A 23,134-nucleotide genomic window follows, 5' to 3' on the forward strand; every position below is an offset into this window, starting at 1 on the left:
CTGCTCTGTTCCCAACTTCTACTGCGTGACTGACAGCCTGGAGTTTGAAATCTGCTTCGTAACCATGTCTCTGAACAGGTGCCATTTATGGTCCTTATACACACACAGTACGGTAATATTACGTTGAAGCACAGTACGTATCACTCCGCGAGGCTCCTCGGTAGCCGTAATGCTCCGACAATCCGTCAAGCGGTGCAGCTCCGTAACTTACCAAAGTCGTATTAAAACATTTATTGACAGACTGCTGAGCGCTGTGTATCACATAAAATCGGTTCGCGGTCATCAAGCACAACCAGAATTCATACAAAAGGCGCGCAGTCAACTTTTGAGAAGATGAAAGGATTTCAGGCCGTGCATGGCGTTAGTGTGGCTAGCTCGTTAGCGTGGTTAGCTCGTTAACACGTTGACACCGTCCAGCCCCACGCACGGGGCGATGCGCAGTAACTCATTAACGGAGGCGAGGTCGAGTAACGTTGCGTAAAGACAAAAGTGGACGAAAGAGAGGCAAACTTGCGGCTCCGCAACTATAATTATAACGCAACATAGACTATATCGATATAAAGGATATTGTCACATCTTATATCTCGTATAAAAATATATCGATATTTTTAAAAAACTCGATATATCGCCCAGCTCTAATCGAGATCTAAATACTGATCACATGGTGGTGGACAGGCAGGAGTTTTTGTGGATTATGATGTTTGCAGACGACACTGATTTGTACTGAGGGTAGTGATCTACTGACCTGCTCCTTGCTGTGAGGCATCAGCGCTAGCTACTGCACCACATGTCACATGTATTTTCATGACAAATAAAATAAGATGTGGTATTTGACACATCTCCCTCTACCACATTACACCAAATATGTTCAGATTTGTTAGCCATGAGGCCCAGTGAATGTGGAGGCTTGATTTTCCCCTAAAAAATAGTTTTGACCTGCAGTGTTTTTTGTATTTTTGTGACTGTGTGAGCTTCCCATGACGCACAGCCGCTGGGTTTTTTTTTTCTCCATTCACAGTATTATATATTTCCCACATTCCTTATTTCATTGAAGTTCTTCCTAATCCACAAGGATTTAAGGGGCATGTTTGAAGTCCGGGTACATTCTGTGCGGATGACTTGAAAATAATATTGAGGATAGATCTTTAAAGGGAATTTGTACAGAGGACTCATCTGCCTTCTAATGCTTTTGTTTCCATAGTAACCGCTGTCTGTCTCTGCTATATCTGAGGATGTTCCATCTGAAGAAAGACCACGCTGTCAAGTACTCGCGGTCGCTCATGGAGTACTTCAAGGTAACACACACGCGCACACATACTTGGACACAGACTCCATTTCCCTCCTTGCTCGTTCTCTCTCTCTCTCTCTCTCTGTGGAAAACACACAAAGCCAATTACAATCCCTCAAATACATTTCATATTCATTTTCATGGTGCCTGTGCATTAATTTTGCATGGCGTTATTAAATTCCATTCTTTCTCTTTGATATTAATGTATTAATTAGCCCCATCAATCATCACCGTGGATTGTTAGGGTTTAATGTGCTTGTTTTGATTAATTATGTTTAGTTTAATTAATTACTGAGGATGTGATTATCACAGTGCTGCATTTGCATTGATGGGATTGGATTTCTGGGAAGCGACTGACTGGGGGGTTTATCTGTGCATGTGCGCAGTCTGTGTACATTCAGTAAGTGTTGACATAAAGTTGGAGCAGTTCATTTTAAAAAGGAAATGCTACACAAAAACAGTCTAACCGTTTCTGTAATACACTTGTCTGCATGACACATTCATTTAGCATTTTCAAAATTCACTAACGTTACGACCTACCTATTGTCCAGAAGTTCAGCAGAGGCTCACATTGTTTTAGCATTGCTTTTGCCAGACTGAAGGGTTTCATTACAAAATACCTTTTACATGATTAGAAAATGTGATTTGATCTGATTAATTCCCTCAAACTTAATTCATTTAAGTCTGATACTTCAGTCTGGCAGCCTGTCATCTATCAAACTGAAGATTTTTATTCTTAATAAATAAATTAATATTTTTCTTGATCCTTCATTTCTTGATCATCCTTCATCCATGAACTGAAAAGTTGACAAAAACAAAACTATATTGGATGCATAAAGTTAAAAAAAAATGTATATTTGCTGGATTATTTACTAAAGTAAGAAGAATGCAATATATAATGTTTGTGTATTTTTAGTGCTAGTACATGCCCATCCTGTTTGTGCTGTTTGCAAACTGATACAGCTGCATACATTAACAACCACACATTTCTGCGTGGAGTTTGTATGTTCTCCCCGGGTACTTCCTATCACAGTCCAAAGACATGCAGTTAGTGGGGTCAGGTTAATTCATGATTCTAAATTGCCCAAAGGTGTGAATGTGAGTGCGAACGGACGGAAAAATATAAATGGATTAAGACATCATGTCAGTCAGTTATTGTATGAAAAAATAAGTATGCTCTTATACAGATCAGCCACACACTGTTCACCCTGTAGTGTATAATAAAACATTGATATGCAAACTTCTGTTTGATTGAATACACAGCCACACATATCAACAGTTATTTATCTGATATTAAACTTCTGATATTATCTCAATGTAACTATAAATGTAATGTAAACATGTAAATACACTGTAAACATCACAATGTAGAGCTATCAAAAATGGGTATATTCAGTATTTGCTACATTTGATCTTACTGTAACAAAGTTAACACGATACAATGTTTAAAGTGTTACAGGTGCATAAACGCTACAAATGGATCATTTTCGTATTGTGTTACAAACGTAACATTTAGCGATGTTATGTGGTTGCTAGGCAAAATGTTGGCATCATTTTATCTAATATAGTTAAGAGCAATGAGCGGGCAAAGCTGTACCGCAGTACCAGGTCTAGTAGCTCAACTCCAGACTGCGTAGGAGGAGACTGCAGGCAAACTATTTGACTATTTTTTTGCATTAGTCAAATGAACAGATTTCTGTTGGGATCCATGTCTAAATGAATTGTGAGTAAAAAGTACATAATCCCCATAAAACCAGATTTTTATTTATTTTTTTACACTCTTACTTTTGTGTGAATTAAATAAACAGGATATTGTGCAATAATTACTGAGCTGTGCTAGTTAAGCTAAGTGTGTACTGTTATTGTAGTACACAGAGACAAATGTGTTGTTTTTCTAATCCATGTTATCATTTTTCATTCTTCATGTCATAGTTTTTTGCTGTATGCAGTATGGCATTTTATTCTAACAGTGGAGGAACGTTTACTCATAAAGTACACTTTAGCACAGGTTTGAGTTTTTCCAGTCTATTCCTAATCACACAGCTGTGGCTACTCATTAGTTTACAATTAAAGATTTACATTTAAAAACTTGGGGTACAGATCTTCTAAGATATTTGCATAAAGAGGTCAAGTTGTTAAGTATTTCACAAAAAAACAAAATATTGTTACTTTTTTTCTTCAGGTTCCTTTTATTTTTCTGTGAAACCAACTAATTTAAATTCTTAAAATTCACCAGCATTTTCCTCGTATTATTAATAGTGCAGTGTTTTGGAGGTAGGACTGCACCTGTAATTTGTTTTGTTGTATTTACTTGAGTGAATGAGCTGACTCCTTCCTCTACAGCTGGAGAGCTGTAAACAACATGGTTTAATACATTTCTGTTTTTGTTATTCAGAATTCAGCCAAGAGTTCCCACCAAGCACCCTCTCCCTGGAGGACCAATGGAAAGTGAGTATACATACATACACAGACACGCACACACGCAGTACCCCCCACGCCCACCCCTTCACCTTGATAATTGAGAATTTATAATTCACCGGAGCTCAGCTGCAGAATACCGTGTCGACCCTGACAGCCACTTGCTCAAATAAACCCTCAGGAAGCAAATAAAGGGACTGATTTGTTGTAGATATGAGAAGGAGAAGACTGGAGGGGCTGCCGGGTGTTGGGTGAGAAGGAGTGATGGAGGGAGTGATGATGGATGGAGGAGGAGAGGCGTGGAGGAGCTGCGGATGTGAAGCTAATGAGTTTGGACAGCTATGACGCTGCACAGCAGCAGGACTCAATGTGTGTGTGGTGGGGTGGGGGGGGGGGCACTGAATCAGGCACAAGTTATGGGTCAGCAATGGTCAAGGCCACATCACAGACATTACATCATGTCAGGAGCGCACACACACACACACACACACACACACACACACACACAGCTGTGCAGGGCAGGGAGCAGTTCACACTAATGTATCCACATTAAAGCTCTCTGTCACTGTTTCTATAGTTTGCTGTAATGCCAATAACAAAACACTGTTAATCTAGTTTCCTACACAGTTAATGTAATGAGTTGTTACTCTTTACATTGACTGTGAGTCACAGGGGGGTAAAGAGCCCACCTCCTTCGAGCACACTAACAGCTCCACATGAAGACAAAAGAAAAGATGACGTCTCTCTATTTATGCTCACCCTCATATTTAAAACCAATAACATACTGATATGATGTTGATAATACCAGTGCTAAATTTGAATGGAAAAACAGAAGAAGGGGCGGCACAGGACACAGAGAGAGATTTGAACAGTAACATTGTGACAAGAAAATCTTTGTAGCTGGGAATGATTTCCTGACTGGGAAAAATAAATCCACCTTACCTCAAAAAAATGATGCAGATGTCTGGCTTTTGATATTTACATAGACAGTCCAAAGTCATAATTCAAAACATGAACACACAGTATAAGAAAATTCTGAGAGCGCAATAATTAACCTCGTTCTGACCACATTTGTATGTTGTATTTTTTTTCTCTGTATTCTTTGTGTTTATCTTCTTTGGTGGATGTTTTAACAACCACGTACAGTTCGGTCCCACAGACAATCCTGATGTGACCGAAGTGCAGACTTTCAGCTCAAATTCAAGGTGTTTTATAAAAGTTTTGCACTGTTTTAGGAATTAAAGACATTTTTCTAATCAGTCCCACATTTTCAGAGGCTGAAAGTAAAAAGCTGCTCTATTGGATTGAGCTGTCCAGTTACTTTTTAAGCCTCTAAAATCAGGGATTGTTTATCCTTATCCAGGGTCACAGTTGAGTTAGCGTCTATCCTAGCTGTTATAAGATGATAGGCAGGGACAGCCTGGACAGGTTGAGTATATCACAGTAACTCCTAAACAGTTGATGTGAAATCCTTGTAAAACAAGGTGTTTTACAAGGATTTAAGTCTACACTTAAATCCATCGTGGTGGAGGCATAAGTACAAAAATCCTGCTTTAACCTTCGTTTAGCTCCTTGCATCCGTCCCTTTATAAGTACGCGTCTGTCTCTTGTAAGCAAACGTGTCTGTGTGCTGAGGTCGGATATTTGATATAGATTTCTGTGTGTGTTGTATGTTACTTACTCAGGAGGTCCATCAGCATCTTTCAGCTGATTGTTTTGGATGTGAGGCCGCGCTTAAAAAATGATTTGGTTCGGTCTCATCTGTACTGTCTTCAGTCAGCTGTTTTCGCCGTTCCAGCTGTAAACACACAACATTGGCAACCCACGGATAAAAAGTCAGACTTTCATTTAGAGTTGGTGATGACAGAGCTAAAGGGAGAAAGAATTTTAGACCTACATTCATCTGGTGACCAGCAGCACAGCTGCAAATCAATGATAATGCTGCTCTGCGGGCAGTGGAACAAGCTATAAACACCACACTGACAACAAACGGCCAGAAAAACATAATAAGAGCAGCTTTAAAAATCACATTGTCAGTAATGTTGCAAATAGCTTCCTTCTTATTCCCTGCTGCCTTCTGTAATGTGACAATATTTGACTTTTCTTGCAAAACCTAGAAACAGTTTAAAAGATGGAAGTAGTTCCAGTCCAACAAGCGAAGTGTTTTTAATCTAATGTCCAGCAGGGGGCGCATCCTTTGGTTACAAAAAGAAGACATCGTTGAGTTTAGTAAACAGTTTCCTGATTTGGCTCATTCACTGGTTTCCAGTATTATAGTTAAGCTACTTTCAGCTGGTCCCTTTTCACACCACAGCAGGAAGCTCCACACCACATCCACTTCCTAAGACAACCCAAAGAGGATTTGTGTCTCTTGCTGGAATCAAACCAGCAACCTTTTCCTTATCAAACAAATGTGTTAACCACTTCCTGGTATAATAGAGTAAAGATGTATTAAATAATTGTATAATTTAATTTTTAAACCGTGGTCTTTATTAGAGTCTGAAGGCTGGATTATCCAGCGTGTGTCTGATAGTCTGCCAATGGGCGCTCGCTGTCCTGGCTTTTAAAGTCAAACTCTCACTCATCACAGCTGGTTTTAAAGCAGCAAGAAGGCGAGGGGGAAAATCTCCAGCTCAAGCCTTCAAAACAGGACTTCTCCATGAGAGATGTCACGATGGAAACATTCATCTTTTATACTGTCTGTAGCAAAACTGCTCGACTGCAACTACAGCATCTATCACATCTAACTTGAGTTAAGATCACAAGCCGGTCATTGTTGACTCCCTGACATATAAATTATACAAACAGCGCAGACACTGTAATAATTATTAAACTGAGGTAAGAACAGTGAACAGGTCTTTTTTATGGCATAAAGGGGCTCCCTGTGATGTCACTGGGACTTATTGCATTTCCATATTTTCAGGGTCAACGGGACTCCGTCTCCTCTGTCACTTAGCCCTTCTCCAGCCAGCAACGGAGGAGGAGCGGGAGGAGGATCCGGAGGTGTACCGGGGTCATCGGGCAGCGTGGCTATCCCCCAGAGGATTCACCACATGGCTGCCAGTCACGTTAACATCACAAACAACATCCTGCGGAGCTACGAACACTGGGAGACGGCTGACAGACTGGCCGCTGAGAGCCAAGGTAGGACGGCACAAGAGCGCGTACTGCTGGATGTATTTTCACATGAGCGCCAAAACGCTGCTGAATATTTACTGTCACCACCGTTCATATCTCTAACATCTGGATACATGATGATTAACATGACAGGCATGCAAAGTATGCCATGTACATGTGACTCATACATGTGGTAAAGGAGTCAGTTTGAGTAAAACAGCTTTACTCACGTGTTGAAGATACTGAGAAAGACTGCTGAACACGTAAAAACTTTCAGCAGGAGTTTTGTTGAAAACATTTAACTGTGTACATTTTTATTTCTTATTTATTTATTAATTACTATTTAATAAATAATAATTTATTATTATTTGGCTAAAACCTATGGCTTTAGCCATAGACTGTATATCGAAAATGGGCACTAACAGAGAAGCCAGTGTCAGCCAGCAGGGGGCGACTGCATGGTTGTAGGTGTGGTTCTATGAGAACACCCCCCTGCTTCTACTTGGTCTACGACCTCTGTAAAGACTTTGTGTAAATTATGGTTTCCATTAAAGTCACAAAGGTCAATGAAGGATCACAAACAGGCCAGCCAAGCTTAAGATTTACAAGTTACTACCATACTGGAGCGCTGAGTGGAAGTACTCATTTTTCATTTGTATCCAACTCACTGTGGAGTGTTTTTGTTGTATTTTTTAGACTAAAGGCCTTTACACACCGGAAACCTAAAACCTGTGCAAATATTTCATGTGTTAAAGTTGTTTTTCGGATTTGGCTATTCTTAATGGAGCCATTCACACCGAATGCTCAAACATGCAGCGTTTATTTTTTTGGACCAAGCTTGCTTTTTCAGATTTTTAGGATGCAAGTAAACAGATCAGACCAATCAGGTTGCTGCATTTGGTAACAAGTGCACTCGTAGCTCAGAACTTGCACCAGTATTAAATATACAAATAGTAAAATAATACTGTTTTACTCAGACACACAGCTAGATGCTGTGTCGTTTCTCAGAAATGACTTTTCTGCCCCATCAGATCAGCTCAGCTGCCCCACTGATATCCTGAAATATGAACCAAAGCACCAACTCCTGGATCAAACCATGAAATCCTCCCCCTGCTGCCTTCTCTTGAGAATTAAATGAACCCAAAATCATCTCAGTTTCTTCCTTTTCTTTTTAGAAATATAAGGAGCAGCTCATCATCGCTCGATGTCGACTTCATCTTTTGTCATAGTGCGTTTTTTTGTTTTTGAGGCCAAAAATACAACGTGTTCGGCGTAATTCAGAATTTCACGTCACTTTCTCCATTTGCAATGACCTTAAGACTAAAAGCTAGTCTAAACTGGTGTCCACAAAAAACAACTTGAGCTGATGTTGTAAGCAGCAACCGCAGAAAGTGACATTTGGTGATTTAAAGTGTTGACGGGCAAAATATTCCCAAATTTAATTTTCCTCCACTCACAGACGTGTGTTTGAAGCAACTACCAATTAGAGTGAAGGATACCACGGATTGGCAAATGAGAGATGTTAATATGTTAGAGGGTTACCGTGGCAACCAGGGTCCGTAACGTCTACTAATGACCAGCCAACCAGCGCCAAACCGATTTGTGATGAGTTGCTTCCTGTGTGCTCGCCCATATAAACATGAGCTGTATGAAAGTGAATGTTAAAGCTCTTAAAACCTTTGCAGAGAAATGTTCACGTTACTATTTACACTAGTTGACTAGTGAAAACAGATGCCAGGCGTGGCTTGTAGGACCAGCTATGAATAAAGAACCAGCCTGACTTTTGCCCCATGTCGCCCACAGCTCCACTGGAAAAACACCAGCTGTAGTTTGTGTGTTTCATTTAAGCACAGAGGCGCTCTCAGTAACACTGTCTCCCTCCCTCCTGTAGATTTCTTCCAGGAGCTGGACTCTGTGATGGAGCCGTTGAGTCAGCAGAGCAGCATGACAGAGCTGGTTCGCTACGTCAGGCAGGGACTGCACTGGCTCCGCATAGAGGCTCACCTGCTGTAAAGACTGGACTAGAGCCAACATTAAGAAAAAGAAGAAATGGGCTGGGAGCTAGAACTCGGGTAACAAGTGAGATGAGACCCAGAACGATGCTTCAGCTCCCACTGGGATCCTTTGAATGTCTCAACACCATGCATGGTAATATAATGGCTTGCACCAGGTGGATTAATTGGGCTGAAATCACCTTTAATTAGGAGTGAACAGTAACTAAGTTTGGGAATTTCAGCTGTGAACCACAGAATACAAATGATCATATTAACAATTTGGCTGATGCTGCTTTTTTGGGGGGGAGCAACAGCATACAAGTGATTGTAGCTTTAACTCCTGAAGGGACCACACATGTTCCCAACCTAATCTCCCTGTTTTACTGAGATGGGTTCATTCTCCAACAGACAGGTGTGAGGCTGAATGTAGGGAAAGAGCTCAACAGAGGCTCATCTCCTCCAGCAGTGGACCAGAAATGTGTCAATGATTAGGAAAGAATTAAAGCTTTAGGCTGATATTGATCCAAGTGGAAGAGTACCAGTCCAATCTATTAGTTAAGGACCACACTGCTAACGAGGCTCAGCTACAACCACTAATGGAGGCTAAATTTATTGCACTTCCTTTATTTCACTCCATCTTCAGTCTTTAAAGAGGGATCCTCAACAACCAACCAAAAGCTACAACCTGCTAGTTCTGTGTATAAAGTCTAAAACACAGTTATGCCTGACTTGTTACTGCAGTTATTAGTTAGTTATTAGTAATCAGTTAAAGCTTCAGTCACACTAGAGAAAAAAACCAGGACAGCTACCTGTTTGTGACAAGGAGGATCAGCTGTTGATGGGCGACTGCACTGAACTTGTTCCACTTACAGTGAGTCGGTGCAATCAGCTGGTTGCCCAGAGATTGAGCAGCACTCAACCTCTGCTTAACCACTTCCAGTTGTAAGGCAGTTGCACAGGTTGACAGGTTGCCCGTCGAGCAGCAACTTGTCTCCAAACAGAGTCCAACTCTGACTGTAGTCGCTCTCAGACAGATTAGATTATTGCAATCAGTCTGCACAGATGAGCACAACTTGACATAGTTGCGACAGGGAACTCGACTCAAACAGTTGTTGCGTTCTGGTTATATTCCTACATCAAAGCGAGACTGCCGAGCCCCCGCGTCAGGAGCTACGTGACTTTTGGTGGAGGAATTTCTGAATTCTGTTTCCAGTCTATGATCTTCTGCAGTTCATGTCAATTTCTGTGCATGTAGACAGCAACATACTTGTGACAGATGGCAAAAGATTTGATATTTTCACCGATTTATCGCCATTAATCCCTGTATTATCACAAACAGATTGCACGTATTTGCCAGTTTGACACCGTTCACAATCGCAAAGTGACTCCCAGTTTTTTGCCATCTTATTGCACCAAAGTAGGAGACTGAGCAGTCGGACACCTGGTCGCCATCTTCAGGGCTACCGTTTCAGAGTTTCCCTAGTGTGACTGTAGTGTGACGTGATGACATTTCAGTTTAGTAAAAATATCTATTATTCTGGTTTAATTTGGGAGTAAAGAAGATAAACTGTTACTCTCAACAATGGCAAAATTAACTTGTTGGCAGTTCAGGAAGAACCTTTATGCCATATTTAATTTCTGAAAAGCACACAGTGCAGTTGGGTTTTGTGGTTCTCCTCAGTATCACACAGGCAGACTACCCCACTCCCACCCGGCAAAGCCCGAGATTCACACAGTTTAAACAAACGAGCACTAGCAAAAAGGGAATCTTTGCTAATGAGATTTTTGTATTTAAATGAGGATCTTTTGACCAAATAAAATTGTAAACTACATTACAGGTACGATAGGGCAAAGCTTCAAAAACTAAAGTCTTGTAGTATAGGGTCAAGTTTCAGTTTTGTGGGTTACCAGAACAAACACCCAGTTTGCTGGACCTACAAATAAGGGCTTTCTTCCATCACATAAAGCATCTGTCTGGTTCTTCTCTTGCTGGTTATGAGCTTTTGTGAAATTCCACTCAGTTCTAGTTCCCATAGTAACCCACCAACTAAGGCGTCAAACACTTACTGGGGGGAAAAAACTACAAGATTCAGTATGATTTGGCTCTAATTAAGCCCCCACCCACATGCAGAGCAAGTAAACAGGGTGAAACTGTCACGTCGGCTTTTCTGCCCTGATGTCAGAAACAAAAACTATATCTGTGACTTTGTACAGCACGTAATGAGATCAAATCAACTGCCGGGTGTCTTATAGTCGTTTCCCCACATTTGTTGTGCTGTGTCATTAGTGTGTATACATGTACAGCTTATTGTGAAGTCTATTTAAAATCATTACCTGACCGAACAATAACGATGTTTGTGTACAATAATGTACAGACTGACTCCTGAAAACAGTGTTTCTTGTGTCTTGTGAATGATTCAATGTGAGCGAATGAGGAAGTGCAGCAGGTAAATGGGGCATCTACGTGTGTGTGCCAGCGCGCAGGCTATAGCTGCATTTACAAAGCGGCAAAGTGATTTTGAAGTCATCGTGGCGCATTAAAAACAAGAGACCACGCCGTTTCTACGTTTCCACATTCGCCATCAAGACTCCAAATCAGTTTATTATGGTCTTTGTAAATCCAGCACATTAAGCATGAATTTTTAAGTTTTGGATCATTTGACCATCGCTGAATGTGTATGGAAGACAATGCGGATGTGAAATGGAATTTTCACTTTGACAAAAACAAAAAAAGGAAAAAAAAAAAGGAAACTCAAGTGCCTCTATTTGTGTCCGGTGGGAATTGCTCTATTTATTTAAAACAAAGAATGAATCTAAATGATTTTCCATACCATATTGGTATAAATATGAGATTGTTTTTCGTAAAATCAAATGTTTCCATAAGCTTTTTACTGGCGTTTATGAAGACACCAGGGTTTGGCTTTAAAAAAAAGAAAAAAGAAACAAACAAACGTGCGATAATGTGCCAAATTAGCATCTGTTGCTGTGTTTTCTCTTTTTGACGGTTTGAGCAAGTATAGGTTTGTCTGAAATGCCTGAAAATTTTAAGTCATCGCATGCAATAAATGATAGCTTCAGACCAAGAACTACTTGTGTCCATTTTGACAAACAAAAAAAAAAGTATATTTCTTGTTACATAAGTCACATGCAGTGTTGAAAAGGTCGACGTCTCATGAAAATACACAGCCATTTAAACAGTCTGAAACCTCAAGAACATTAAACCTTAAAGAAATAGGTGGACATTTTGGGAATATTTTTCTTACTTCTGAGAATAAAAACTCATATTTGTATATGACATATAGAACCTAAAACTAGCAGCTAGTTCATGTAGATTAGTAAAAAATTTAAAATGGAGAAAGGAAAAATCTAGCTCAGTGAATGTACATACAAGATTGACGTAACCACCCAACAGTCTTCAAAAACTACAGTTTTGAAGCTTTATATCTTTCTTTGTTTTTGAATCAGATGTGACTGTTTTAAAAAAGAAGAGGCTAAGCTAGCTTGTGTAGTTACGAGCTAGCCTTTTTAGCGAGCTATATTGACAATTCACTGATATAACTGGGAAGCTAATACTAGCTATTGCTACTAGCTTAAAACAAAGTAGGTGAAAACCATATCAAACAAGTGGTTATGCCCCCTATACATAACTTGCTTTAATACAACAAATAAAAATCAAATGGTTTACATTTGAATGAAAGGTATCTCTATTTTTGTTGTACGCTAAATTTATGCTTTTTAAATGATATAAAAGATGGACATAGCTAACATGATATCCCATTTTACATCCTAAACATTAGCGTTTTCACGATTTTAGTTTCAAAATACTAGATGTCACAAGGACGGGTGGGTTTAAACATGAAACCACTTGCTCACTGGTGAACTACTTGTTAATCATAAATTAGTTAGCTAAGTAAGTTAGCAAACGAGCATAACCAAATTATCCTACACATCCAAACTTAGTATAACCAAGACTTACATAATACAACATACGGTAACAGCAACCACAGCTAGTGCTGCCTGGTGGCCTTCAGAGAGAATGCAGGTCTAATGCTTAATTTTTTGACCTAGAAGCTACGTTCATGTTTTATATGTGTATGTTGATGCTAGCTACATCTAGCGTTTTACTGTTTAAACATTGGAAATAAGACTATTTCCCAAAATGTCAAACTGTTCCTTTAAAATGGACTCATGGTTCTTCATCTGAACGACTAAAATGCTTACTAATCACCATTTAGACAGCTGTCCAAGCTCCACTTCCTGTTGCTTAACAATAACGCTTTTTACAGTTGTTTTCTGTATTTATTTGAGGTCTTGAAGCCAAATTAGGATTGTCCCAGCGAGCCACTGAACTTCTACAACAACCTGTAAACACTACCCACAAACCGTTTCTCTCTGACCTCAGTCGTTTCAAGTCGATAGTTGGTCCGCAGTGTCGCTCAGTCCAATTCAATGATGTTTGATGTTGTTTTGTTTTATGGTGAAACTGTGATGTTACTATATGGTTATTGTTAAGTTCACTTAATGGTCCCTTATTCTTCTTGTATGCAGCGGTACAATATACAATAATATGCTGTAAAAAGTCAGAAACATTGCATTTGTGACATGGGAAATATCAGTTTCATTCCACTATGCTACATGTCACATGACAGCTATGGTAAATGTTGAATTCATGCAACAGTTTATTTATATGCAATGTCAATATGTGGGTATATTCTGAAACATTTTGAAGACAGACTTTTCTCAGCATGGCCTTTTATTCTGCTGGCATCTTATTAAATATCCCATTAGCTCCTGTTGCATTATCACAGTTGTCAACTTGTTTATCAAAGGCAGAAACATCATCACTGCTGTTGTGATTACAATAGAGCTAAACACACTGATTTATTTTTTGACAGCAGATGGTAGCAAACCGATAATACACTGATAATCTCTCCAGTAGTGACGAGTGTCTCTAATATTTGTTTGCATTTCACAAAATCACAGATTCGCTTTGATTGCCAAAACTGTCTCATACAGTAAATGAACTAGCAGGATTTAAAAGGATAATAAAGGGTTTCATTTTTTCTTCCCAAATTCCTGTAATCTACCAGAGAGATGTTTTCTTTTCTTTTGTGTTCATCCTCATTCGTTCTACTGTCAGAGTCATGCAGCAGTGTTACAAATAAGAATTATCCAATAAATAAGAATTTGTTGAGGTTAGTGGAAGGAGACGCTAATATGCTCTTCACAAAAACAAGAAATATGATCGATAATCAAGAGATAAACAACAAGCATCTCTCTGACTGTTCTTTAGTAAAAAAAAAAAGTTGGCATTTCTGGAAATGTTCTGATTTGCCTTACAAAGTGATGAATACATCAGCACCACTCTCACGTCAGTGTAAGTTAGCCTAGCTTGGCATTAAGCTAGAAAGCAGTGGAAAACTGCATCCCTGTCTCTATTCAAAGTTTAAAAACAGCTTAAACAGCTTAAAAACAGCACAAACTTAAAACTAATACGTACAGCTCTGCTATCACTTCCAACATAAATGAAGACAGGAAACTAAACAGCAGTGACGTTTGTAGGGTTACTGAAGTTGGGCTAGCTGGTATATAATGATGTGCTACGTGATCGCTAGCGACACAGCTATGTTAGCATAACATAAACAGTGAAGCTGGAGGATGAACGCTAACTTTTTTCCACTCGATAAAAGTTAACGTGAGAGTTCCCGATGGTTAGGTACAAATGCAATCGCATGGCAGGATGCTGTAAACGGACCAAACTTCAGTCAGGAGAACAACTGAGATAATCCATCCACAATACGAGGTTAGTCATTAATATACTGCAACAACATGGGAATAGAGCAGCTGTGAGAGAATTCAACATTAATGAATCAATGGTACGGAAGTGGAGGAAGCAAGAAGAATGAGTTGAGTAAAGTTTGACTTATCTGACTGTTTAGTTTAGCTTAATGCGCCTTATAATCCGGTGCGCCTTATGGTCTGAAAAATGTGGTAAATTAATATCTGGGTACAATTTCTAAGTTATAAATGAATACTGACATTCTGCACCATCTTATGGTTCAGAATGGTACTACACCAGAATCTTAACAGCGACATACAACACAAACTATAACATAATATTCACAATTATTATTATACAACACTAAAAGAAAAGGATTACATTTGAGGGGCCTTAAAGTCGTCTGCCTTGAGTTATGGGATGGGTAGTTCACCAATAAAAGTATTTATGTACACAGTCTGCTACTTCTGCATAGTCATGATTGACTTCATATCTGTCTTGCTTGGTTCAAGGCTCGAATAAACATTCAAGCCTTTTGTTCAAGGCTTGAATCTGTGGAAATGGGAAAGTCATTTCTGGAACCAGAGCCCTTCAAAACATGGGCGGCCACAAACATGCTACAATTTCAGATAATATCTCTGCAGTACGATACTTAGCCACTTTCTGTTAATGGCAAAATATTTGAAAAATATAGAAGTAAAGAACGCACCATCTCTTGGTGACACTCTGCAATTGAGTTAAAATGGGTGTATTCATAATAAAAAGTAGAGACACCCCAGGAGAGAGAGGGCGGAGTCTCTGTCCAGCAGTTCTAAGGGGCTGCATCGTTACCCCATTTTAGAAGATTAACCCCACTTTTAGTATTTTAGCTAGGCTAGGCTAGGCTAGGCTAATGAGCTTATGGTTCTGAGCCCATATTAAACATCTGGCATGAAAGTGGTGTCCTGAAAAGAAAAGCAACAAGAACATTTCCTATAATGCCTTTAATTTCCTTTTATTACTGTAAATTAGCACTTTGTGTTTTATTAATTGGCGAGGATAAATAAAATACTATTCTAAAATAAAATTTCTATTAATACTTTCATCAACACTTCAGTTGTATCATGTTCTCTATTTTACAGTAAACTGGAAAAGTGGAAAAAAGAAAACGCAAGATCATATTTCCAAATAGTCCATGATATTCCTTCTACGATCACGTGACCTTCTACCATGAAGCCTTCACTGCCTTGTGTGTAGCATTTCTGTGATTGCTATTTTGCTTTTCTTCCTGGGACATAACAGTGTTAAATCATGTGGGAAATCAAAACGGTCCAAGTGTAACCGACCCATTTAACAGGAAGTTTCTTTAAGGTTTTCAGTCATTCTGTTCCCTGCGGTGAAAAACTGTTGCTCGAATAAGCTCGTTTCTGCTCCGCGACTCTTAATAATGTCCAGATTAATCTCGAGAAGGGCAGCAGCTTTTAAACTATAATAGTGTAATTGCTCAAGATTCATTGGTGAAAAATTGTCATCAGCTCGTCTAGCCTTTTTCTCTTTCACCTGTGTTGCGCTGGAAGAATAGCACCATCTTCCTGATTAGTGCAATAAAGCACATGGCTGAATTCCCGCCACATGAATACAGCGTACGCCACGTGTGGTATTCAGTGACGTTAAAATGCTTAAATCCAAACTGTGACGTGTTAGTTAGGCAACCAAATAAGTTTAAGACTGTGTATCTGAAGCCTGACATTGGTGGTACAGCAGCAGCACAGTGCCTCTGATCCAGCCTGACTAATCTGTCTGTGAATCTGATGTACATCACTGGCATAACGAAACATTGTAAAGAACTCGACAAAATAAAAGTTCTGTCCAACACGGATTGCATTGTATTTCTAAATGTGTTGCACAGTTTTTTTCTGTTTCTATCAGTGCTATCTTTTGGCCTTTTCTATGGTTCTTTTTATAATGAAGTTGTTCTATGTGATGATCAAAAGTTGTGATGCAGTTCCATTGTTTTTAAATATTTAATGTCTCTAAAATATGGATTAAAATCTGTTTGAAGCAGCCATCCTGCCGTACTCACTGTCTTCTTTCTGTCTTTTTTATTGCATTCGGGCTGAGGTCTTTAAAGTTGCCTTGCAAGGATGTGCTGAACCTCACTTTGACATCGCAAGTAGAGGCAGCAGAAGGCTGAGACATATGCAAAGGTTCCAGCAAGTGTGTTTTTTCCCTAATGAACCAAATCAGCCAAATTTTACACTCAAGATTCTTTTATAAATAAAAGAGCGGCTCTGACGTAGATTTTAAGAGCCAAGCTAGTCTTCTTATTAGCACTAATGAACTCTTACTCTACATCATAGCAACTATTAGCCTACTTCACCATGCATGATTAATTCATTGAATGTAGCCGCGCATTAGAATTCAAGAGGGAATAAGCGGGCCGTGTGCGTGATGGCGGAAAAGAGAGATGGACCTCAGAGTGTGAGAGAGAAATGAAAAGAACCAAGGACAAAAAAAAAAGTCTATTTTCTCTGAGACGTAAATCCCGTCTAATTCGGTGTTTCCATAAATGAATAAGGAGGTGGAAACCCTATTTTCAGGCCTTCAGATATCCTGCTCTCAGTGCATGTGCGTGTCCTTGGTGCAGAGGCAAAACACCGACAGCTTAGATTTATAGCTTTAATTGCCACAGGTAACCATGCAGTCAAATAGGCTCTCGGATACGGTTTGGCTTAGAAACAGACTCTTACATTTAAGAAGTAACCATGATTTGAATAGAAGACAAAAATGCACGATCGAAGGAGCACCGGCAAGGATCACGATATCTTTAACACATCATTTATTAATTAGTTTAAGTAATGGAAGGCAGCACAAGTCCACCTCTGTGTTTACCAAAAACTCCTTGGATTTATTCTCTGTGAAGTTTCCGTAGGGTGTTGAGAAAGCTGGTTAGAAACACAGCTAATGGGGCATGAGCACTGGAACCTTCATGCGCGCTGCTGCTATCGACTTTTACATGTGGACTGGCGCTGTGATCAAGATAGCCGATGTGCAAACCCCCACCCGCCTCCACCCCCTTTGTGAGCGGTCCCAAAGCACAGACGAGTTGGGGAAAGCTCATTATCCATTCCTATGTTATATTCTTACAGACTGTGTGAATAAAAGCCCGGCATCAAAGAATGCTAGACTTGACTTTGAGAAGCAGACGGCCCATTTTAAATGTATATTCAAATGCAGGCTTTTTGAAAAACAATGCCTAGATTTCAAGTGGAGAGAAGAATAAATATTAGTAAGATGAGATCTGTACGTTTCTGAAATAAATGTTTTTTCTGTCCTGTTTCTAACAGCAGTAATAAGCCAGCTTTGTGTGTTTACAGGAAACTTTCAGCTAAACAAGTCAAGGAAGAGTCTAGCAACAATTGAGCAACCAGACACCAGAAAAAGTGAAAGTCAGTGACCTGCTGTGACAGCAAGGTCACTAATGGTTATTTCATGTGGGCATGTCCCACATGAAATAACCATGAAATACCAATGGCAGTGAAGCATACCCCTGATAGAGAGATGACAGGATAGTAAAGATATACAGGGTGGGCCATTTATATGGATACACCGTAATAACATGGGAATGGTTGGTGATATTAAAGTCCTGTTTGTGGCACATTAGTATATGTGAGGGGGCAAACTCCTCAAGATGGGTGGTGACCATGGTGGCCATTTAGAAGTCGGCCATCTTGGATACAACTTTTGTTTTTTCAATAGGAAGAGGGCCATGTGACACATCAAACTTATTGGTAATGTCACAAGAAAAACAATGGTGTGCTTGGTTTCAACGTAACTTTATTCTTTCATGAGTTATTTACAGGTTTCTCTTTGTTCACAGCCATTGACATGTCGAAGAGGTTAACACGTGAGGAGCGGATCGAAATCGTGTTGATATCTGGTGAACGCAGTAACCGGGTCATTACAGCAGATTTCAATGCAAGACACCCTACGAGACCACCCATCTCCCATGCTACAGTCAGCAAACTGCTTGCTAAGTTTCGTGAAACTGGTTCAGTGTTGGATTTGCCAAAATGTGGACGCAAGAAAACTGTCACTAATGAAGAAACATCAGTGGCTGTTCTAGCTTCATTCAGCAAGAGCCCACAGCGTAGCACTCGCTGTCACTGGAGAGTGGCATTAGTCGAACATCCCTTCGGCAGATATTAGCTACTCACAAATGGCACCCTTACAAACTCCAGCTACTGCAGCATCTCAACGAGGATGACCCAGATCGGCGCACAGAATTTGCAGAATGGGCAAAACAAAAATTGGAACAGGACCCTCAGTTCACGCAGAAGATTTTGTTCAGTGATGAGGCAAACTTTTATGTGAATGGTGAAGTTAAACAAAACCACCGCTATGGTCTGACACTAACCCACATTGGATGGATCCCTCCAAGACTGTTGGAACAACAAAAGTGATGGTTTGGTGTGGTATATGGGGTACAACGATAGTGGGTCCATTCTTCATCAATGGAAACCTCAAGGCCACTGGATATTTGAAATTGCTACATGATGATGTGTTTCCCTCTTTATGCACTGAAGCTGGCACGTTCCCTCAGTTTTTCCAGCAAGATGGTGCACCACCACATTATGGGTGCCAGGTCCGAGCATTCCTAGATGAACAGTTTCCTGGAAAGTGGATTGGTCGTCGTGGGCCAGTTGAATGGCCCCTGGTCTCCCGATCTGACCCCTTAGACTTTTATCTTTGGGGTCATCTGAAGGCAATTGTCTATGGTGTGAAGATACGAGATGTGCAGCACCTGAAACTACGGATACTGGATGCCTGTGCTGGCATTTCTCCTGCGGTGTTGCTATCAGTGTGTGAAGAGTGGGAGAAGAGGGTTGCATTGACAATCCAACACAATGGGCAGCACATTGAACACATTTTATAAGTGGTCAGAAACTTGTAAATAACTCATGAAAGAATAAAGTTACGTTGAAACCAAGCATACCATTGTTTTTCTTGTGACATTACCAATAAGTTTGATGTGTCACATGGCCCTCTTCCTATTGAAAAAACAAAAGTTGTATCCAAGATGGCCGACTTCTAAATGGCCACCATGGTCACCACCCATCTTGAGGAGTTTGCCCCCTCACATATACTAATGTGCCACAAACAGGACTTTAATATCACCAACCATTCCCATGTTATTATGGTGTATCCTTATAAATGGCCCACCCTGTACATACAGATATTTATAGCTACGTGAAAGTTTTCTGGAAATGTTTCACAGGACTCTGCAGCGCTGTGAAAAACTAAGCACTTTCTTTCTACTTCCATTGGGATTAAGGAGCTACATAGCAGCCAGGTGCTGCTGATGACATGCACTTGACTAACTGATCATCAATAAGTGTTAGCGCCAGTTCAGGTGTGTGTTAACACAATACCACAATCTTCTGTCTGAGCACATTCACCCCAAGGTCAGACAGTCAGCCTCAGTTAGCATGTTAAATACTAAAGTTCATGACAGCATAATTATAAAAACACTGAACAAGCTTGTTTGGAAGGGTCACCAGGAGAAAGCCTCTTCTCTCTCTAAACAGAACCTGGCAGCACAGCTTAGGTTTGAGTCATTGAATTGACTACGAACTGGATTCTAGATTCAAATGTGAGGCCAACATTGATCCAAAGGACAGCACCAGCACGTTGAAATGGCCCAAAGTCCAGACTTCAACCAATTAAAATGCTGCAGTGGGACCAGTGAGGGAGCTGTGCATAATCAAACGCCTGGAAACCTCAAACAACATTGTAAAACAACATAAATCAATAAAATGAAAAAGTCCTCCAAAATGATGTGGAAGGCTTTTCCACAAGACTGCAGAGTCCAGATGAAACTTTTTTTTTTTCACATTACTGTACATATAGCAGGGCGGTAAGACATACATACAAACAGGTCCCTACCCAACTGGAGCCTAGAACATCTACTAGTGACCAACTTTATATGTAGAAAAGGTTTAAGTCTTACCTTTGCGCCATTAGTCTTCCTAATATCCATCCATCCATCTCCTTCCGCTTATCACGGGCTGGGTCGCGGGGGCAGCAGCCCAAGCAGAGAAGCCGAGACCTCCCTCTCCCCAGCCACCTCCTCCAGCTTATCCGGGGGAACACCAAGGCGTTCCCAGGCCAGCTGAAAGATGTAATCTCTCCAGCGTGTCCTGGGTCTGCCCCGGGGCCTCCTCCCGGTGGGACATACTTCACCCAGGAGGCATCCTTGTCAGATGCCCGAACCACCTCAATTGGCTCCTTTCGATGTGGAGGAGCAGCGGCTCTACTCTAAGCCTCTCCTGGATGGCTGAACTTCTCACCCTGACTCTAAGGGAGAGGCCAGCCACCCACAGATACTGCAACTCTGAGGCTTCCTCTACCAGCTGACAGTCTCTCCTTAATGGTTATACTGAACAAAATGAACAACTGCTTTGAGTGATTTCATGCTAATGGGAATTCAAAGCTTCATAGAAATGACTAGTAGCCGCCTTTCTCTACCCATCCACCCTCACCCTAACCCCAATCAACGATCAAGAGAGAAAAAAGTAGTTTTTCTGCTATCAGAACATAATTTTTACCTTTTCAATACCATAAATGGAAAAACTCCTGCTGCGTTCCTGAATCACTGATGTAACATCTTGAATTCTTTTTTTTCTCTCATATTTATTGATTTCATGTTCCACACAACAGTCTGTCATTGCTCTAACTAACACCTCACTCAAAATGTATTTTTCCCTTTTTGTTAAAACCACCAACCAGTCACCAGCTACCACCAAAGAGCTGATTACAGCCATTCAGTTTCATTACAGAAACCCACTCACTAATCCATTTCCTCCGTCTCAATCTGCAGAGTGGCAGTTTTAATAGGCCGCCCCTCCCCCTCATTCTTTGCCAAGTGATTTTGTTAAAACTGAGAGTTTTTCTATTTAGCTCTGTGGTTCGCAGCTCCAGAGGCGCTAACGAGGTAAGAGCTCGTCAGCTCTAATTGAATGACTCCTGATTAAACTAGTTTCACACTGACAGGCAACATATTGCATCTTGTCCAACTTCTAATCGGCTGCTTCCGCAATGCTCCATGCAGATGTCTGCGTTCAGGGTCAGGAAAGGCTGTGGTCCAGGAAAATGCTTTAAGGTTTATTTTAATGATGACAGTGTGCATTTTAATAGACCAAAAGCCCCAAATAAGTGGAATGTCAAGAAAGACTAGTTATAACATTTTGTGAGTCTAAAATCAACAATATAAGATTTCAGGCAATATTCATTCAGGTTACTTATCTCATGACTGTCTTAGAAGAACAAGTGAACAAGAAGCCACACTTAAACTGTAAACTGTAGCCACCATCCTCTTGGTGGCGCTGTCACTTGGTGTTCGCTCTCTCTGCGGTAGAGTATCACTTCCTGTTCCTGCTCAAACACAGTGGTGTTTTTTGAGTAGCTTATCTGCTTAGCAATTTAATTAAAAACTTTTAAATACATAAATACATTCCTTTTTTATAGTATAATCTTCACGTGCTTCATCTGAAGCACACTTTCTGTGTACTCACTACCTAATTTATAGCCAAAGTCAATGTTCCCTCTAATTTTTCACGTGTCTGAGCGAACACACAAACTCCCTGAGCGTCCCTTGGACCACTGTGAGCGACATCAGACGTGTGCACTGTGGTCGCGCCGGCATCTAATCCATCCAAGTTACATGGTTTATTAAAATAATCAAATTACAGCATTTACATTTATGTTAGACTACTTTTAATTAACTGCTTTAGCCCACTTACAATGAAAATGTAAAAAAAAATCTAGTCATTGACCTGTGTAGTATGTGAACACTATTGGAAGTAAAAATAACTTGAACTCCAATTTTGAAAACACAACTTTCTTTCTTTTTAAAAAAAGCTCTGACTTGTATTATGTGTCTGTGGTCTGGGAGAGAGTATATAATGACCAATGCTGGGCAATTAATTATATAGTTACTTCTTCAAAAAAGTAACTCAGTTTGGCAAACAACAAAGATTTTTGCAGCTATTTTTTTTAAATGCAGCCAAGGCATTTTTAAATAAACATTTCAAACTATTTACAGAACAATCAGCTGTTCTGCATCAAATCTGATGCCACACAAATTATTTGTGCCACTCCCAAAAATAATTTCTGTCCACTATGAGATAAAGGAGAACAACAGCCTGATACCTGCAGGCCTGACAACAGGAGATGTATCACTGCTGTAACACCTGTAACATTCAGTACTCGCCTCATTGTTCTGACACACACAACAAAACTACACTACACACTAACTACACACTAACTACACAAGATTTGTGCTAAACGTCTCAAATCTCTCACATCTCAGAACACCGCTGTCACTCCTAAAACTTCCCCCCGTTTCTTAACAACTAGATGCCACGTTGCCATATCACTTTTTGATTGGTCGACATGGTACTTTTTTGGACGAATAGGAAAGGGAGAGGGGGGTGGAGTTTGTTTTTGCTCACAGGCGGAGAGTGCTTTCGAGCCTTTTTTCTTATAAAACGCCGTTTT

General features: G+C 40.2%; 1 protein-coding gene across 1 annotated transcript in view; it reads left to right on the forward strand.

Annotated features, from left to right (window-relative positions):
* The window catches only part of aff2 (AF4/FMR2 family, member 2), a 195,616-nt gene extending 181,296 nt beyond the window's left edge, over positions 1 to 14,320 (forward strand). The window contains exons 23-26 of the mRNA XM_039615308.1: positions 1,202 to 1,295; positions 3,684 to 3,736; positions 6,630 to 6,850; positions 8,715 to 14,320. Coding sequence (XP_039471242.1) covers positions 1,202 to 1,295; positions 3,684 to 3,736; positions 6,630 to 6,850; positions 8,715 to 8,836 — 490 coding nt within the window. The 3' untranslated portion in view covers positions 8,837 to 14,320. The remainder of the gene's footprint in view (positions 1 to 1,201; positions 1,296 to 3,683; positions 3,737 to 6,629; positions 6,851 to 8,714) is intronic.
* The last annotated feature ends 8,814 nt before the right edge of the window (positions 14,321 to 23,134 follow it).

The sequence above is a fragment of the Oreochromis aureus genome, linkage group 2 (assembly GCF_013358895.1).
Source record: "Oreochromis aureus strain Israel breed Guangdong linkage group 2, ZZ_aureus, whole genome shotgun sequence".
NCBI lineage: Eukaryota > Metazoa > Chordata > Actinopteri > Cichliformes > Cichlidae > Oreochromis > Oreochromis aureus.